Source organism: Euleptes europaea, chromosome 18 (genome assembly GCF_029931775.1).
Source record: "Euleptes europaea isolate rEulEur1 chromosome 18, rEulEur1.hap1, whole genome shotgun sequence".
NCBI lineage: Eukaryota > Metazoa > Chordata > Lepidosauria > Squamata > Sphaerodactylidae > Euleptes > Euleptes europaea.
In genome coordinates, this window is record NC_079329.1 from 31,853,094 (window position 1) to 31,871,152 (window position 18,059).

The window sequence follows — 18,059 nt, forward strand, 5'->3', positions numbered from 1 at the left end:
GAGGAGTGGGGAATCAAACCCGGTTCTCCAGATTAGAGTCCACCACTCAGAACCATCACTCTTAACCACTGCACCACGCTGGGATCACAGACCCACATGGACAAAAGCCACACTGGACAGGGCTGTGGTACAGAGGGGAATCATGCAAAGCTAAGATGAAAAGCTGGGAGAATCCAACCTATTTAATTTTTTTTCTTGTTGACTGTACAAGTTTTTTGCTGCAGAAGAAACTGAAGGTTTGTGAGAAGATGGGGTGTTCTCCCAATTCATGTCTGCCTGATCTTACCAATAGGGATGCCAACCTCTAGGTGGGACCTGGGGATCCCCCAGAATTACAGCTCCTCTCCAGACTACAGAGATCCATTCCCCTGGAGAAAATGGATGCTTTGGAGGGTGGACCTCTGTGGCATTGTACCCCACTGAGGTCCCTGTCCTCCCCAGGCTCCATCCCTAAATCTCCAAGAGTTTCTCAACCTGAATCTGGCAACCCTGCCCCCACAGCCCCTGTCTGTGGTCAGGGGGGGACCTGGCAACCCCACTTACCAAGTTATTGGTTTCCATGGTGTGTTTTCACTTATTTCCCAATGTTTCAGAAAAAGAATGAGCATGCACTTTCTAATTCGCTCAAAAATCAAATTTAAAAGCTAAAAACGGAAACGTACCCAGTTTGTGGGATTGGTTTCAAATTTAAAAGAAAAGGTGAAAATACAAGATTCTTTTGTTTTTTCTGGATTGGGAAAGGCTCTCTCTAGACCACTGCTTTGAAAGGGCAGTTCCCAGGGTCCCCAGACTGAGATCCCTTACCTGAAGATACTAGGTTAGGGGTGTCAAACATATGGCCCATGGGCCAGATCCAGCCCCTAGAAGCTCTTATCCAGCCAGTGAGCTAGCCAAGGCAGCCATGCCCCCTAGAGCCAGTGGTGTAGAAGAAGAAGAAGAGTTGGTTTTCATTCTGACTTTCTCTTACATTTAAGGAAGAATCAAATCGGCCTACAATCACCTTCCCTTCCTCTCCCCATAACAGACACCCTGTGAAGTAGGTGGGGCTGAGAGAGTGTGACTAGCCCAAGGTCACCCAGCTGGCTTCATGTGGACGAGTGGGGAAACAAATCCAGTTCACCGGATTAGCATGTGCTGCTCATGTTGAGGAGTGGGGAATCAAACCTGGTTCTCCAGATCAGAGTCCATTCTTAAGAACGGCAGACTAATCTGGAGAGCTGCGTTTGATTCCCCACTCCTCCAAATGAGCAGCAGACTCTAATCTGGTGAACCGGGTTGGTTTCCCCACTTCTACACATGGGTGTAACTCCACTTTGGGTTAGTCAGAGTTCTGTCAGAACTCTCTCAGCCTCATCTACCTCACAATGTGTCTGTTGTGGGGAGAGGAAGGGAAGGGGATTGTAAACTGCTTTGAGACTCCTTAAAAGGTAGAGCAAAGTGGTGTATAAAAACCAATTATTCTTCTTCCCAATGTGAGCTGGCAAGGCATGGCCCAGCCCTACCAAGTAACATTTACGTCATATCTAGCCCTCGTAACAAATGAGCTCGACACCCCTGTTCTAGGTCTTGAACTTCAGATTTCATATGTAAAAGCATCCTCTTCATTGTAGCTTATTGAATCTTCCTGAGTTATAGGCCTCAGGGAGACTGGCAGGCTTTGGTCCAGCAAAAGGCACAGCCAAGAATGCAGAGCTGATTGTTTTCCTCGTCAGAGTTTTCTTTGCCAGCGATCAAAGAAATTGCAAGCAGGGGGGTGGGGGTCAACTTGGAAGGCTTTAAGAGGGGAGTGGGCATGTTCATGGAGGAGAGGGCTGTTCATGGCTACTAGTTAAAATGGATATCAGTCATAATGCATACCTATTCTCTCCAGGATCATAGGAGCATGCCTATGATATTAGGTGCTGTGGAACACAGGCAAAATAATGATGCTGCAGTCGTCTTGTTTGTGGGCTTCCTAGAAGGCTCCTAGTTGGCCACTGTGTAAACAGACTGCTGGACTGGATGGGCCTTGGTCTGATCCAGCATGGCCTTTCTTATGTTCTTATTAGCTGTTAGACTTGGCTGGCTGGTGATTATAAAATTTAAATCTAACCTACAGGGTTAGATGGGTTTGTAGCTTAACCCGCAAGGAAGAGGCAATGCTGAATGTCACACGGAAACCGGCAGCCACTATTTGCCATATTTAGCTTAGACAAGTGAGGGGGCTGCTTCTCAGTGGTAGAGCATCAGCTTTGCATGCAGGATGTCCTGAGTTCAGCCCCGGGCATCTCCAGTTCTCAGGTGGCGGGTGACGTGAAATATCCTGGAGAGCCACTGCCAGTCAAGGTGGTGAGTGCTGACCTTGACAGACCAAGGGTCTGGCTTAGCTTAAGGCAGCGGCATGCACTCACAGTTAAAATTTCAGCTCAACCATAGTCTGGGAGCTTCTCGGAACATTCGTTGCATGCTGATTTCGTCCCAGTTTCACTCTTAAGAATAGCTTTCCCTCCCCTTATATTCTAGAAATAGGCCATTCTTCTTCATTAGCTGTGTTTGCTCCAAGGTGAACACCAACCATGGATGGCTTTCAACCAAGGTTTGGAGCTGGTTTGCCAGCTCTGGTTAAAATGCCAGTTAACCCTGGTTTTACCTTCAGCGTAGTAGTGACAAGGAGAAGGGTGGGGAGGAGAGGGAAGAAGTTATCCGAAGGAGTGATCAGTCTTCTAAACACAGTGAAGAGGTTTATGGTACAGTCCTGTGCAGTTACGACAGGCTGTTGAGTAACTCTGCGCAGAATTGTGCTCTGGAAATCGTTATAGCTGCCTGCACTGTGGGGTAGATCCTACCTCTATTCTGCCACATCACTGAGCAAAGTTTATTTATTAATTAAAATGCTTATACCCCAACTGATCTCCAGGCGACAGAGATCAGTTCACCTGGAGAAAATAGCCACTTCGGCAATTGGACTCTATGGCATTGAAGTCCCTCCCCTCTCCAAACCCCAACGTCCTCAGGCTCCCCCCCCCCCCCAATCTCCAGGTATTTCCCAACCCAGAGCTGCCAGAGCTAATTGCATTGGATATATGTGCAGTGTTAGAAATATGTGAAGTATAAGTGTCCTTTGCATGTTGTGTTGATGTTGGTTTTTGGATACCTTGTTCAGACCAGCTGTTTTCTTTCTTTGTCTTTTGGTGTTTCCATGTTCAGTTTGATGACTTCTCTCGAAACCTCTGTGTCCAGTCCTTGCTGGAAATCATGGATATGTTCTGTGACCGGTTAAGGTAGGAAATGGGTAAAACCTTACATTTATGTGTGTGCATAGCATAATTCAAGCCAGAGTGGGCAGAGGAAGGTACATCCTGGGCAAACAGTGGACTCTTTCGTGCCGGCCGGTTGCTAGGTTTCTTGTAAATAATGCTCAATTAAGTGGTCCTTAGCCCAGTCTTGCAAGATGGTACGACTTGTATCCTTGTAAACGAGAGTATGCCTTCAGAATCCGTTAACACATATTAGGCCCACTTCCGCTGTGAAGGGAAACTGATTATCCGCTTTCGCTTCATGCATTTCAAACCTCTTTGACCACCGGAATTCTGCTAAAGGGAAAAAAATATAACAAGTGGGCCAGATAAGACTGAAATTACCCCTTGAGCCACGGGCTGGATGGAGCCAGCTTTCTGGGCTCTATTCTCTTTATTGCAGACTTCATCCCACGTGGCTTTTGTCTATGAAGGTCCCTTGATCCCCCGCATAGTCTTTTGGGTGGTCAAGGGTACCCCTGCTTCTCCTTTTCTTCAGCACTAAAGTCAGTCAGATCCAACCCCATGGCTAACTGTCAGACCTCTGATTGGTCTTGCTTCCCCTTTTCTCCAACACTAAAGTTGGTCGAATCCAACCCATGGCTGATGGTCAGAACTCTGATTGGTCTCACTTCCCCTTTTCTCCAACACTTTTTTCTCCAACTGACAAACAGAACAGAAACAAAGCCAATTATCATAGGCAGGGAAGCAGTTTTCTAGGGCTTCCTGTTGCCTGACTAACCAATTGAAGTTACCGGTTCAGAGTTAGAAAAACCGTAGTCCTCCACACCAGAAACCCATCACAATCTCAAGGAATGGTCAAGACCAGTCAAGAGTTCTGACTGTCAACTGTGGGGATGGATCTGACCAACTTGGTGGTCAGAACTCTTGATTGGTCTTGATCATTCCTTGAAATTGTGATGAATTTCTAGTATGGAGGACTACGGTTTTTCTAACTCTGAACCAGTAACTTGAATTGGTTAGTCAGGCAACAGGAAACCCTAGAAAGGCTGCTTCCCTGCCTGTGATAATTGGCTTTGTTTCTGTTCTGTTTGTCAATTACTTTAGCAATAGAGACAAAATGAATACAGGCTCCAACCCCGCCCCCACACCGTGTCTGTAGTCAAAAGAGCCAAATAACCAACCGAGTAAACTGCGTGATCCTGGGTTATGTGCAGCGATCGTAATTCCTCTGTCGTTGCCTTCACAACCATGAGAGCTAGAAACCTGCTTCTTTTGTTTCATGTACAAAATGAGCAGATCCTAATTATCCAGGGCCTCGCCAAGACGCCACACGGCTTCTTGAGAGACACACACCCTGGCACATAACGTTTGTCTCTGGCTTTGCCGTTTCGGTTTTGAATGGACCGAATGGATCATGGACCTCACCTTTCTGAAAACCAAACAAGCCAAAAAAACAGCAACAACCTGTGTGTTCTTAAAAGCATTTAAGCTAGAGCTGACAGGTGAGTATGTTGGCGGAGACCGAGAGGGAGGGAGAGAAAGGAACGCTCTCTTCCTTCCTGGAAGAAAAATAGAAACAATGAATATTAACCTGTCACCAGAATGCTGATAAACAGCTGTTCTCGGCCAGATACGAAGCCCTCGGCTTAATCCCCTCCCCGGTTAATTCGATCTTCTGGTTTTTAATTTGATCAAAACCCTTCAGGTCTGGGATTATTTGTGCCGGCCACGGTAGCGCTCGTCCTATCGAAAGGGTCTCTTTCTCAATCCTTGATCATTTTTTGGAGCCGGGCCGTTTTAATCACAGGCTGGGTCGCTTGTTTCTTTCCCCTCCTTTCCTTTTAAAATTTATATAAACGAAGAGAAGTAGAAGAAGAGTTCGTTTTTATATGCTGACTTTCTCTACCACTTAAGGAAGAATCAAACCGGCTTACAATCACCTTCCCTTCCCCTCCCCACAACAGACACCCGGTGAGGTAGGTGGGGCGGAGAGAGTTCAGAGAGAACTGTGACTAGCCCAAGGTCACCCAGCTGGCTTCATGTGTGGGAGTGGGGAAACCAACCCGGATCTCCAGATTAGAGTCCACTTCTCCACAGCACCGCTCTTAACCACTACACCACACTGGCTCTCTGTGACTGTGAATGCTCCAGTATACCTAAGTCGTACTGCAGGACACAAGTCACAGATGCTTGATTTTCTTCCACTTGTAGTTTTTAGAGTCCTTTGGTGGGCAAGAGAAATCTCTTGTGGGCTGATCCCTTCTTCGGGTTGCTCTGAAACCGTACCGCGAGAAGGGAGGGTGAAGATCCTTCCTCGCCTCTGTAGGATGGGTGGAAGGGAGGGCTTCTTGCCCATGGAGTCTTCTCTGGACCTAACACCATAGCGCAGGGGTAGACAATGCCTGGCAGCATGCGGGACAGTGGCACAGCAATGCTTTGTTTGGTCAGTGGGGCTGGTTCTTTGCTCAGGCAACCTAGGTGAGACCCCAAAACCTCTGCACCCCCCCCAACACTCCCAGTGACGCTTCCCCCCCCCAATGCTTCCGCTTGCGCAAGGTCCCCAACATGCATAGAAGCCTTCTGGTGGACCCATGCCGTTGAGCCATTGAGTGAAGGAAGGGTGTCTTGTGATTGGAGATGTCTCCTTCTCTTTCCACAGCTGCCGCGGCAAGGCCGAGGAGTGCATCGGCCTGTGCCGCGCTCTGATGAGCTCCCTCAGCTGGATGCTGCGCTGCGCCGCCTTCTACGCGGAGAAGATGAAGGAGCCGCTGGAGCAGGGAGCGGCCGAAAGCCAGCTTGAGATGTGCTTGCAGCGGCTGGCAAAAATCCTGGGCAGCACCAAGAACCGGGCTCTGATTCACATCGCCAAACTGGAAGAAACAAGTATGTGGCCAGTGCATGCGCATGACGGAGAGAGTGCATGCATGTGGGAGAGTGAGAAATTGGGAGCTGCAGGTCTTGGTTTCAACCCGGAGCTCACAACTCGCCTGTCATGGTAAAGAAGGTAAGGGTAGTCCCCTGCGCAAGCACCGGGTCATTACTGACCCGTGGGGTGACGTCACATCATGACATATACTAGAAGAAGAAGACAAAGAGTTGGTTTTTATATGCCGACTTTCTCTACCACTTAAGGAAGAATCAAACTGGCTTACAAACTCCTTCCCTTCCCCTCCCCACAACAGACACCCTGTGAGGTATGTGGGGCTGAGAGAGCTGTAAGAGCTGTGACTAGCCCAAAGTCACCCAGCTGGCTTCATGTGTAGGAGTGGGGAAACCAACCCTGTTCACCAGATTAGCATCCGCTGCTCATATGGAGGAGTGGGGAATCAAACCCAGTTCTCTAGATTAGAGTTCATCCCTCCTTAGGCAGACTATGTTTACAGGGTGGTTGGCCAGGGCCTTCCCCAGTCCTCTTCCCTTTACCCCCAGCAAGCTGGGTACTCATTTTACCGACCTCGGAAGGATGGAAGGCTGAGTCAACCTTGAGCTGGCTACCTGAAACCGACTTCCGTCAGGATCAAACTCAGGCCGTGAGCAGATCTTTTGACTGCAGTACTGCAGCTTAAGAACATAAGAAAAGCCATGCTGGATCAGACCAAGATCCACCAAGTCCAGCAGTCACACAGTAGCCAACCAGGTGCCTCTAGGAAGCCCACAAACAAGACTACTGCCAGCAGCATTATCCCGGCTGTGTTTCACAACACCTAATATAGTAGGCATGCTCCTCTGATCCTAGAGAGAATAGGTACGCTTACTGTGCCACCGGGCTCCTAGGACCTGTCATGACTGGGAATTATTCCAGGAGGACAGTTCTGGCCACAGCTTTCTCTGTTGTCTGGGTTTCCCGTGGCCTTGATTCTAGTGTCCTCTCCCCCAGAAGGCAAGCCTACTCTCTCCAAATTCTCTCTCCAAATAACTCATAGTTGCAAATATTCTTATTCCTTTAAAAAAAAAAAAAACATTTTAAGGAAAAAAGACAGATGTACTTCATGCTTTATTTATTCTCATGCGGTTTCTTTGCTGCTTTTCATAAAGTTCCATAGTGACTTGCAGCAGAAAGAGTAATCCTAAATGTAAGTAAAGCTTTAGGCGTGATCCTGCCTATAAATTAGTGCATTGTGAGTGGTGACAAAAAGGTACATATTTGAGGAGGGCTGTGCCACCGGATTTAGCGTGTGTGCTTTGCACACAGATAAATAAGAACATAAGAGCCCCGTGGATTGTAATGCTAGCACCAAAGGAGCCCCATGACGCAGAGTGGTAAGCTGCAGTACTGCAGTCCAAGCTCTGCTCACAACCTGAGTTTGATCCCAACGGAAGTGGGTTTCAGGTAGCCGGCTCAAGGTTGACTCAGCCTTCCATCCTTCCGAGGTCGGTAAAACGAGTACCCAGCTTGCTGGGGGCAAAGCGTAGACGACTGGGGAAGGCGATGGCAAACCACCCTGTAAAAACATAGTCTGCCTGGTAAACATCGTGATGTGACATCACCCCATGGATTGGCAATGACCCGGTGCTTCTGCAGGGGGACTACCTTTACATTTAATCAGAACATAAGAGCCCTGCTGAAACAGACCAGTGGTCCATCTGGTCCAGCGTCGTGTTTCGCACATTGGCCAACCAGTTGCCCTGGAGGAACAAACAAACAGGACATGAAGAAGAAGAGTTGGTTTTTATATGCCGACTTTCTCTACCTTTTAAGGAGAATCAAACCAGCTCGCAACCCCCTTCCCGTCCCCACAATGGACACCTTGTGAGGTACACACGAAGCTGCCTTATACTGAATCAGACCCTGGGTCCATCAAAGCCAGCATTGTTTGCTCAGACCGGCAGTGGCTCTCCAGGGTCTCAGGCAGAGTCTTTCACATCATCTGCTTGCCTAGTCCCTTTAACTGGAGATGCCGGGGATTGAACCTGGGACCTTCTGCATGCCAAGCAGATGCTCTACCACTGAGCCATGATTGAGAGAGTTCAAAGTGAACTGTGACTAGCCCAAAGTCACCCAGCTGGCTTAATGTGTAGGAGTGGGGAAACCAATCCAGTTCTCCAGATTAGAGTCCGCACTCTTAACCCCACTACACCAAGGACTTCCCCTGATGTTGCCTTCTTGAACTGGATTTTAGAGGTTTACTCTGAGCATGGAGGTTCCGTTCCATGCTTTAATTACACATTGAGTAAAGAAGTATTTCCTTTTTTCCCCCTTTCCTGACTCTATTGCTTGCCAACTTCATTGGGTATGCCTGAGTGCTAGAATTATGCGAAAGGAAAAGCTTTCTCGATCTGCTTTCTCCAGCCCATACATAATTTTATAAACCTCTATCATGTCCCCTCTTAGCTGTTCCCCCCCCATCCTAAAAATCCCTGGATTAATCTCCTAGCTTCTTCTCTTGGGAGGATCTCTTGTCGCAGGACTGGGGAAAGGTGTCTTGGAGGAGTCATGCCGAGCGTTTGCAGTCCTGCGCTAGCGGGGTCAGCAGTGTGAACGGGAATAAAGCAGCTGCTTTAGGAACCTCTTCAGATAACGAGCCAAGCCCTGTTTTTGCTCCAGGCAGGTGTGGATGCTGTTGGGGGCAGGACCGTGTCTCTCCTGGCTTCACATCTGGCCAAGTGCTGTTGGTGAGCCCAAACAATAATCGACTGTGGGTCACTCATCCTTTCCCCCCTCCTAGGGTTCATTCTACTGATCCTCAAAAACTATTTTCTAGATTTTAGTATGTGCATCTGTGTGTGCTACGAAAAGCTGAAGGCGAATGGCACGAAAGAGTGGCAGGAAGAAAAACATTCTAATAAACGTACATTGCTACGTTTTTGGCTACCTGTTCTATTTATTTAGTTAGAATATTTTTATCAAGCCAGTGTGGTGTAGTGGTTAAGAGCGGTGGTTTGGAGCGACGGAGGCTAATCTGGGGAACCGGGCTGGTTTCCCCACTCCTCACATGAAGCCAGCTGGGTGAACTTGGGCTAGTCACAGCTCTGTTCGAGCTCTCTCAGCCCCACCTACTTCACAGGGTGTCTGTTGTGGGGAGGGGAAGGGAAGGAGATTGTAAGCCAGTTTGATTTTTCCTTAAATGGTAGAGAAAGTCAACATATAAAAACTATTCTTCTCCTTCTCCTCCTCCTTTTCCTGTCTCTCAAAAAACAAATCTTGGTGGAGGCAGCTAGCCACAGTAAATTCATTGTAAACAATTAACAGAATTCCCATCCTCCCCCATAAAATCAGAAGTATAGAAAAAAAATCTATCAGCAAAGTAGGCCCTGGAGAGGATGTTCATGTGTCAAATGTGGGTGAAAAGTGAGCTGAAAACCTGGGTGAAGAGAGATGTTTCCACCTGGTGCCTAAAAGCCAGTAAGCTAGGCACCAGGCAGCGTTTGAAGGGGAGGGACATTCCGCAAACCAGGAGCCAACACTGAGAAGGCCCTGTTCCCAGCTGCCACTCGTCTTGCTTTGGCTTGCGAGGGGCCCTGTTAGCAGGGCTTATGTATTTATTTCATAGAATCATAGAGTTGGAAGGGACCACCAGGGCCATCAAGTCTAACCCCCTGCACAATGCAGGAAATTCACAACTACCTCCCCCCTCCACACCCCTAGTGACCAGAAGATGGCCAAGATGCCCTTCCTCTCATCATCTGCCTAAGGTCACAGAATCAGCATTGCTGACAGATGGCCATCTAACCTCTTCTTAAAAACCTCCAGGGAAGGAGAGCTTACCATCTCCCGAGGAAGCCTGTTCCACTGAGGAACCGCTCTAACTGTTAGAAAATTCTTCCTAATGTCTAGACGGAAACTCTTTTGATTTAATTTCAACCCGTTGGTTCTGGTCCTGAGCAACAGAAAACAACTCGGCGCCCTCCTCTATATGACAGCCCTTCAAGTACTTGAACATGGTTATCATATCCCCTCTCAGTCTTCTCCTCTTCAGGCTAAACATACCCAGCTCCTTCAACCTTTCCTCATAGGACTTGGTCTCCAGACCCCTCACCATCTTTGTTGCCCTTCTCTGGACACGTTCCAGCTTGTCTACATCTTTCTTAAATTGTGGTGCCCAAAACTGAACACAGTAGTCTAGTTGAGGTCTAACCAGAGCAGAGTAAAGCGATACCATCACTTTGCGTGATCTGGACAGTATACTTCTGTTGATGCAGCCCAAGACTGCGTTTGCCTTTTTAGTTACAGCATCACACTGCTGACTCATGTTCAGTGTTTGGTCTACTAAGACCCCAAGATCCTTTTCACACACACTACAGCTCAGACAAGTCTCCCCCATCCTATAATTATGCATTTGATTTTTCCTACCTAAATGCAGGAAAAAATTTTTTTTACTTAAAGTAGACTCTGTCTTTCTCCCCAAAGGGGTCCTAAAGTGGCATACATTGTTCTCCTCTCCTCCCCTTTATCCTCATGCCAGCTCTGTGAGGTAGGTTAGGCTGAGAGCATACAACTGGCCCGAGGTCACCCAGCAAGCTTCTGTGGTGGGGAAGGAGTCCCCCAGATCCTAGCCTAACACTCTTACCACTTCACCACACTGGCGCTCACTGGCTTGTGTTGATGAGAGGGGCTGTGGCTCAGTGGAGGAATGGGGAATTGGGGAGGGGCTGTGGCTCAGTGGTAGAGCATCTGCTTGGCATGCAGAAGGTCCCAGGTTCAATTCCCAGCATCTCCAGTTAAAGGGTCTAGGCAAGTAGGTGGTGTGAAAGGCCTACTGCTTTATACTAAATCTGTGAGACCCTGGAGAGCCTGAATCTCCTGAGACCCTGGAGAGCTGCTGCCAGTCTGAGTAGACAGTACTGACTTTGATGGACCAAGGGTCTAATTCAATATAAGGCAGCTTCATGTGTTCTTCTTCAGCTCTTCTTCTGTGTATGGTTCACATAGGATAAAAATGAAGACAAAGGCAATATGTTTTCTAAAAAAAACCATTAGTCTACCAAACTGAGCACTGTCTACTTGGACTAGCTGTGAGTCTCAGGTAACCCTCTTTCCCATCACCTGATCCTTTCATTGTAGATGCAAGAAACTGATTGGGAAGGGCCATGGCTCAGTGGTAGAGCATCTGCTTGGCATGCAGAAGAGTCCCAGGTTCAATCCCCAGCATCTTCAGTTAAAGAAACCAGGGAAGTAGGTGATGCGAAAGACCCCTGCCTGAGACCCTGGAGAGCCGATGCCGGTCAGAGTAGACAATACTGACTTGGATGGACCAGGGGTCTGATTCAGTAGAAGGCAGCTTCATGTATTCATTTATGCTCTTTGTCTAGGGTCAGCCTTGGTTCAAATGAAGCAGTTACCTGGAACTTAAATCTCTGCCTTTCCTTGCTAGCTTCCTGGGGTGCCGTTGAGCAGTCCCTGGCCAAACTGGGAGACAGTTTAGGGCACATTGGCAACAACGTGTTACAGAACCAGGCGGAGGAGTGCATTGGCCTTGTCAAGAGGTGAGTGAAGAGCAATTGTGACGTGAGGAATACAGAGTTCTCCCACCAGAAGCCAATAACACCAGACACTTATTATCTTCTCTTCCTCCCTGCCCCTAACTTTCTGCCCAGTATCCCCACCATGCTTTCAGTGCATTCGGAGCAGCTGAACAAAACGGGCTTCCCCACTGTCCATGCCGTGGTCCTGTTAGAGGGGACAATGAACTTAACAGGGGAGCCTCAGCCCCTGGTGGAGCAGCTTATGATGGTGAAAAGAATGCAGGTATGGCTGGACCAGACAAAATGATGCTGTGGCTCCCTTTATTTTTATTTACTCACCTTATTTATAGTCTGCCTTTCTCACTGAGGTCATTTACGCACGGTCGCTTTACCCTCCTTTATTCCCCGTTTCAGCCAGGATCAATTTTTTCAGTATGCACGCTATTCCTTGGAAGCTCAATGCTGTTTCAACACAAAATGAACCCGGCTTATCCCATTTTTCTTCTGGCCCGAATTAAACCGTTCATCCTGGCTCATTCCGGAGTCACAGAGCATGCGTACTCTGTTCTCTGGTTGAGCTTCGCCCCACCCTTTTCCAAATCCCTCTTCAAGGCAGTATGCAGATAGCCAAACAGGGGACGCACAGAAGATTGTCTTCTCTCACAGCCAATCACGAAGCAGTGTGTAAAGAGGCAGGGATTCAAGTCTTCCTGCTACCTCTGAGCTCTTTCTGAGCAAAAGAAAGGCTTTTTCAAAACGAGGCTTGGATTTCTCCCTCCCTTCTTTCAGCTTGCTCCGTTTTTTGTTCTTAAAATGCTTTTTTATGCTGCAGTTGGGTCTGGGGGGAAGGAAATCTTCTCTCAGGGTGAGTACTGCAAAGTCAGCCAATTACAGAGCAGCATTTAAAGGGGTGGGACTTGATTTGAACTTTGGAGACTGCTTTTCTGTATTCATGCCTCCATTAGCACACAGTTTCTTCCCTGATCATTCCAGCCAAAGCAAACAGTTTCCCCCCACCCGGGTTACTTTGATCCTGGCTGAAAGGGGGAATAAAGGAGGTTAAAGCGACCATGCCTAAATGACCTAAGACTCAAGATGGATTACACAGTGTAAATTGATACAGTCATTAGGATGGAATATCAAACTAGCTTGTGGTTGGCTGCACCTCTTCCGGCAGCCATTTTGTGGTTGGCTGCGCCTCTTCCAGCAGCCATTTTGTGCTTCCGTCCGCCAGGTGTCTGTTGTGGGGAGAGGAAGGGAAGGAGATTGTAAGCTGGTTTGATTCTCCTTAAAAGGTAGAGAAAATTGGCATATAAAAACCAACTCTTCTTTTTCTAGCTCTCTTTTGCAGGGATGAATTGAGTAAGGGTGAGAAACATCTCAAGAGAGAGGGAGGCTGTGTTGTTGTTTTTTAAATGAAAGTTGTATAGCTGATGAAGAGACAGGGCTTTTAGACAGGGCCTTCCTAGAAAAACCCATGTCTGTGTGGCAAACAGGTTTTACCTGGCCTGCCATCGAGGCCGGACCACCCTACCTTTGAGATCCCGAGGCCTTGTTTCTGTGCCCTCTTTTTTCCCTGTTAGAGGATACCATCGCCTCTTTTCATCCTGGAAATCTGGAAAGCCTGCTTTGTGGGATTGATCGAGTCTCCCGAAGGGACAGGAGAGCTGAAGTGGACAGCCTTCACTTTCCTCAAGGTGAGCGGGGGCTCTCTGTTGACCCTTTGTGGCCTCTACGCTTGCTCGGCGGCAGATGCCGAAGGGGATTGTGGGAGGCTGTGAGGGTTGAAGGGCCCGGGCAGCAATTGTGTGTCAGAATCCCCACCCCTGGAGCTGGGAATCGGTTTGGCACAGGCTGAACTAGTATTGGCGTTAGACAGGAATGGGGCTTGGGGTCTTGTCTCTACCTCTTTGTGAGGGCCAAGCATCCCTTAAAAGCTCCGTGTGAGGGGCAAGCGCCCCTCCTACCCCTGCTTCTCTCTAGGCCTTATGGTTTCACAGCCATCTCTTTTCCTCCCTTTGCTCCTGAGTCAGACCAGTGTGGTGTCATGGTTAAGAGTGGCGGACTCTAATTGGGAGAACTGGGTTCAATTCCCCACTCCTCCACATGAGTGGCGGATTCTAACCTGAAGAACCGGGTTAGTTTCCCCACTTCTCCACATGAAGCCAGCTGGGTGACCTTGGGCCAGTCACAGTTCTCTTAGAGCTCTCTCAGCCCCACCTACTTCACAAGGTGTCTGTTGTGGGGAGAGGAAGGGAAGGAGATTGTAAGCTGGTTTGAGTCTCCTTTTAAAAAAAGGTGGAGAAAACGGGCATATAAAAACCAACTCTTCCTCTTCTTACTCTTTCTCCTCCTCTTCTTCCTCCTCCTGCCCCTTCAGACTGCCCAGATAGATCGTTCCCAGGGACCTGGGCACAAGAATGGCTGTGTGGGTTTGGTGGGTGAAAGGAGGAAAGACAAGGGGGTGAAATTCTTCTGCTGCCACAAGAGCAGTTCCTCCAAGGAGAGGGGTTGAATTTGTCCCCTTCCTCACTCCAGCCCTCTGCCCCACAAGGGTTGTATTTCTGCACATATACCGTGACCTCAGGAACAATCTTTTCTGGGGATTGGAAAGGGCTGCAGGAACGGAGGGGATCTTGGGAAAACCTCCATACGTAGACGGTTGGGTACTGCCCACGTTGCTATAAACTTGGCTGTGCCAGTTGCTATCCTTCCTAACTTGCAGCCCTCCCCCCGTGCCCAGCTCTGCCCTGTGTCTGGGTTCCCAGTACTGTGAGCAGCCACGTACAATGACCTGAAGCACTTACAAATCTTTCCAAGCTGCTCTTGCATTCTTTCTTTCCGGGCTGGCGTCCTTCATACAGCCTGGAGGAGTCTCTGCGTTTAGCTCTAATTTCTGTGCATGTGCAAATGTAAGCACAAGCCAGATGGCTCTGTCTTTCTTCTCGTCGGTTCTCTTGATAAACATACTCTGATGCGGCTGGATTCCCCAAAAGAGACTCGGCAAATTGCAACTTAGCATTCCTTGCCTGCTCAAGTCAATCTCCATTCCTTCTTGAGTACATCATGTAGCCTGCTGTCCACATGGAGAGGAATACATTAAAGCAAGAAGGATGAGAGAGGCAAACAGACCCACAACAATTTGTAATGCTGAAGAACAACAAAAAGTTACGGTCACTTTGCCTTGGGAACTTTCCACCACATGATAGTTCGCAGCACCTTCTCATTGTCATGTGGCAGCGAGTTCCAGAGGTAAAATTCTTTCTTTTCATCTTTGCCCTTTCACTTTTGTGCGCAAAAGGCGTCACTGTTTTCTATCTAGAAAAGCAGCTATTTTGTAGCAGAATAGGGACTTGGACCCCGGGTCTCTCACATTCAGATCTAACACTCCATCCTTTCCACCCCCAGAGTTGCATTTATGTGTTGGAGGGGGGGTCTTCCCTTCAAAGTCGTTGTGGGAAGCTAAGCTGATTTACAATTTTGTTTTTGTATGATAGTCTGAGTATCCCGTTCTGGGTACCCTATCCATGAGCCCTTCCTAAGGTATTGGCTGAATTAGTTTGATGTCATGGGATGTTCATAAATATTCTTTCAAGGTGAAAAGCGTTTGTATGGAAAGTGCAGATCGGTGTGCACGGAAAAGACTCTAGTTGAAGCATAAGGACAGGGCTACAAGTGGTTCTGTGAATGGGGAAGAGAGGCAGGAAGGCCTATTGGAAAGCAGGCTCTGGAGGCAGAGTTAAGCACCAATGGGTATTGTAGATCAGGATGGATAAAGCAAGGGGTTATTGCAGTCAGTGTGGGCTGAGAAGCAGAACCTGATAGAAGCACAGGTGGAAGAGGCAGAAAACTGAGCTAAGGAAGGGCGGAGGGGAAGCCAGGGCAAAGCCTCACGCAAGTGTAGGAAGAGGGGCTACTTGTAGAAGGACAAAAATTAAGAGGGGGTGGGGGCTTTAGGGGCTTCGCATATGTGATGCAGGGGGCCAAGACCAGCGAGAGACATTGTTTGGATTCATGATTTGGTTTGTATTATTTTTTTTCCAGATCCCACAAGTACTGGTAAAACTGAAAAAATATTCGCAAGGAGAAAAGGTGAGAATGTGCCAGAGATGTGTTTATGTATTTTTTTTTAAGTTGTGCATTTTAAGTAGTTCTAGAGAGAATAAAAGAACCAGAAGTAATTAATTACCATACCTGTTTTATAATTAAGTATCAAGACTAAGGGTGATTATTATGAGGCTGGACAAATTCAAACTGGTTAGGTTTGCCAGTTGCTACTAGCCATGATGGTAAAAAATAGAACCTCCACATCCGCAGGCAGGATGCCTTTAATTGCTAGATGTTGAGAGCAGACACCAGGAGATTGTTTCCTCTGCTGTGCTCCACCTGTGACCTTTCTGGGAAGATTGGCTGCCTCCTGTTGGAGACTCTGAGCTAAAGGTACAAAGAGCCAATGAAGTGTAGTGGTTAGATTCTCAAACCACCCTGGAGCTGGATTCAAATCCCCCCTCTGCCATGGAAGCTTGCTGGGTGACCTTGGGCAGTCGCCATCTCTCAACGTAGCCTACCTTACAGGGCTCTCGTTCTGAGCCCCTTGGAAAGGAGACGGTAAAAATGTGCTAGAATAGTAGGGTTGCCAATCTCCATGTGGCACCTGGAGATCTCCCACTCTTACAGTTGAACTCCAGATGACCAAGTTCAGTTTCCCTGGAGAAAATGGCTGCTTTGGAGGGTGGACTTTATGGCATTGTCCCCTGCTGAGGTCCCTCCCTTCCCCAAACTCCCCTTCTCAGGGTTCACCCCCAAAATTTCCAGGTATTTCCCAACCCAAAGCTGGCAACTCTGTTGAATAGAGATCATTCTTACATGCTTGTGACTTGTCAAAAGCTACCCAGTGAGTCTGTAGCTAAGGTGGGTATTCACATCCAGGTTTTTCCTGAAATCATTTATTGGTTCCAGGGTTTTTACCGGGGGGAGGGGTGTCCCTACATTTATTGCCTGATGTTCATATTTCTCTTTAACGTGGTGGAAGAAAGTTCCATCAAGTCACAGACGAATTACGGTGACCCCATAGTGTTTTCAAGGCAAGAGAGGTGGTTTGCCATTGCCTGCCTCCACATGGGCCAAGAGAGTTCGGAGAGAACTGTGACTAGCCCAGAGTCACCCAGCAGGCTTCATGTGGAGGAATGGGGACTCAAACTCGGCTCTCCAGATTAGAGTCCGCCATTCTTAACCACTACACCACACTGGCTTTGGTTTGGCAAGTGAACCAGGCCACGCGTTACAGAAAGCACCCAAAAAAGTTACCAATTTGTCAAGGGATGATTGTCTTCTAGCCTCGTTCATGGCAGTCATTGACCAATGCAGAGTGTGCAGACTTGAGATTAACCAATTTGCTTGGTGCTTTTTTGGGATGCAGAGCCTTGGCCTGTTTTTAAAAGCCCTCTTCCCAAGGTCCAGTGAGCACACATACAATCCATGTACAGTGTACATTGGATTGTTCATGGAATGTGCACTGAGTAATTCTCATGTTATGTTTGACACATGTACAGCTGAATGTGTAATAACAAGCTCCCCATTTATCCAAGTGCTGGTCCCCAGTTTCATTCATAAAGTGAACGCACCTTGGCTCTTGCTTACCAAACCGATGTATGCGCAAACAGGCAGGATGTACATGCATTCACTGAAACATGTGACCCGGGCTATAGAGAACTGGGGTGGGAGTTGGAGGGAAAGGAAACTTCCACTGTAGAATTCATATGTTCTTATGGTCTAGGGGTGGAAATATTTTGTTGTTGAAATTGCAGGATTTTACAGAAGATGTGAATTGCGCTTTCGAGTTCCTTCTGAAGCTGACGCCGCTGCTGGACAAGGCTGATCAACGCTGCAAGTAGGTCTCTCTTCCTGGTGGCTTGTGCCCAGATGCACCCTAGCCGGCTGGGGTAACCGTTAGCCATTGTTGTTGAGTCTCAGGGTTGGACCTAACTTTTCAGAGTTTTAGCCCCTTTCTCTGGGTCCCATGGGATCAAAACCTCAGGCGGGTGGCTGAATTTTGTGCTTGAAGGATTCATTGAATACTTGAAGTTGCCTTATGCTTAGCTGGAGCCTTGGTCTGTCAAGATCAGTATCGTCTACTCTGACTGGCAGCTGTAGTTCAGGGCCTCAGGGTGAGATCTTTCACAACACCTCCTATCTGATCCTTTCAACGGGTGATGCCAGTTACTGTATTTTTCCGTGTATAAGACACCCCCATGTATAAGATGACCCCTATTGTTGGGCGGGGTAGATGGCAACCTGTTTGAATGCCGGACGCCGGCCAGCCTCTTTCGCCGCTCTCTCTCTTCCCGGCCCGACAGCTGACGGACAGGGAAGAGAGTGAGCAAGAGGCCTGTGGCCCTGGCCATCCGGCGTTCAAAC

General features: G+C 48.1%; 1 protein-coding gene across 3 annotated transcripts in view; it reads left to right on the forward strand.

Annotated features, from left to right (window-relative positions):
• MED24 (mediator complex subunit 24) overlaps positions 1-18,059 on the forward strand; it is a 67,430-nt gene that overhangs the window by 13,553 nt on the left and 35,818 nt on the right. For all 3 annotated transcript variants that reach the window (XM_056863456.1, XM_056863457.1, XM_056863458.1), the window contains exons 4-10: positions 3,187-3,260; positions 5,899-6,122; positions 11,552-11,663; positions 11,775-11,925; positions 13,226-13,339; positions 15,687-15,734; positions 17,450-17,532. In XM_056863456.1, the coding sequence (XP_056719434.1) occupies positions 3,187-3,260; positions 5,899-6,122; positions 11,552-11,663; positions 11,775-11,925; positions 13,226-13,339; positions 15,687-15,734; positions 17,450-17,532 (806 nt within the window). The remainder of the gene's footprint in view (positions 1-3,186; positions 3,261-5,898; positions 6,123-11,551; positions 11,664-11,774; positions 11,926-13,225; positions 13,340-15,686; positions 15,735-17,449; positions 17,533-18,059) is intronic.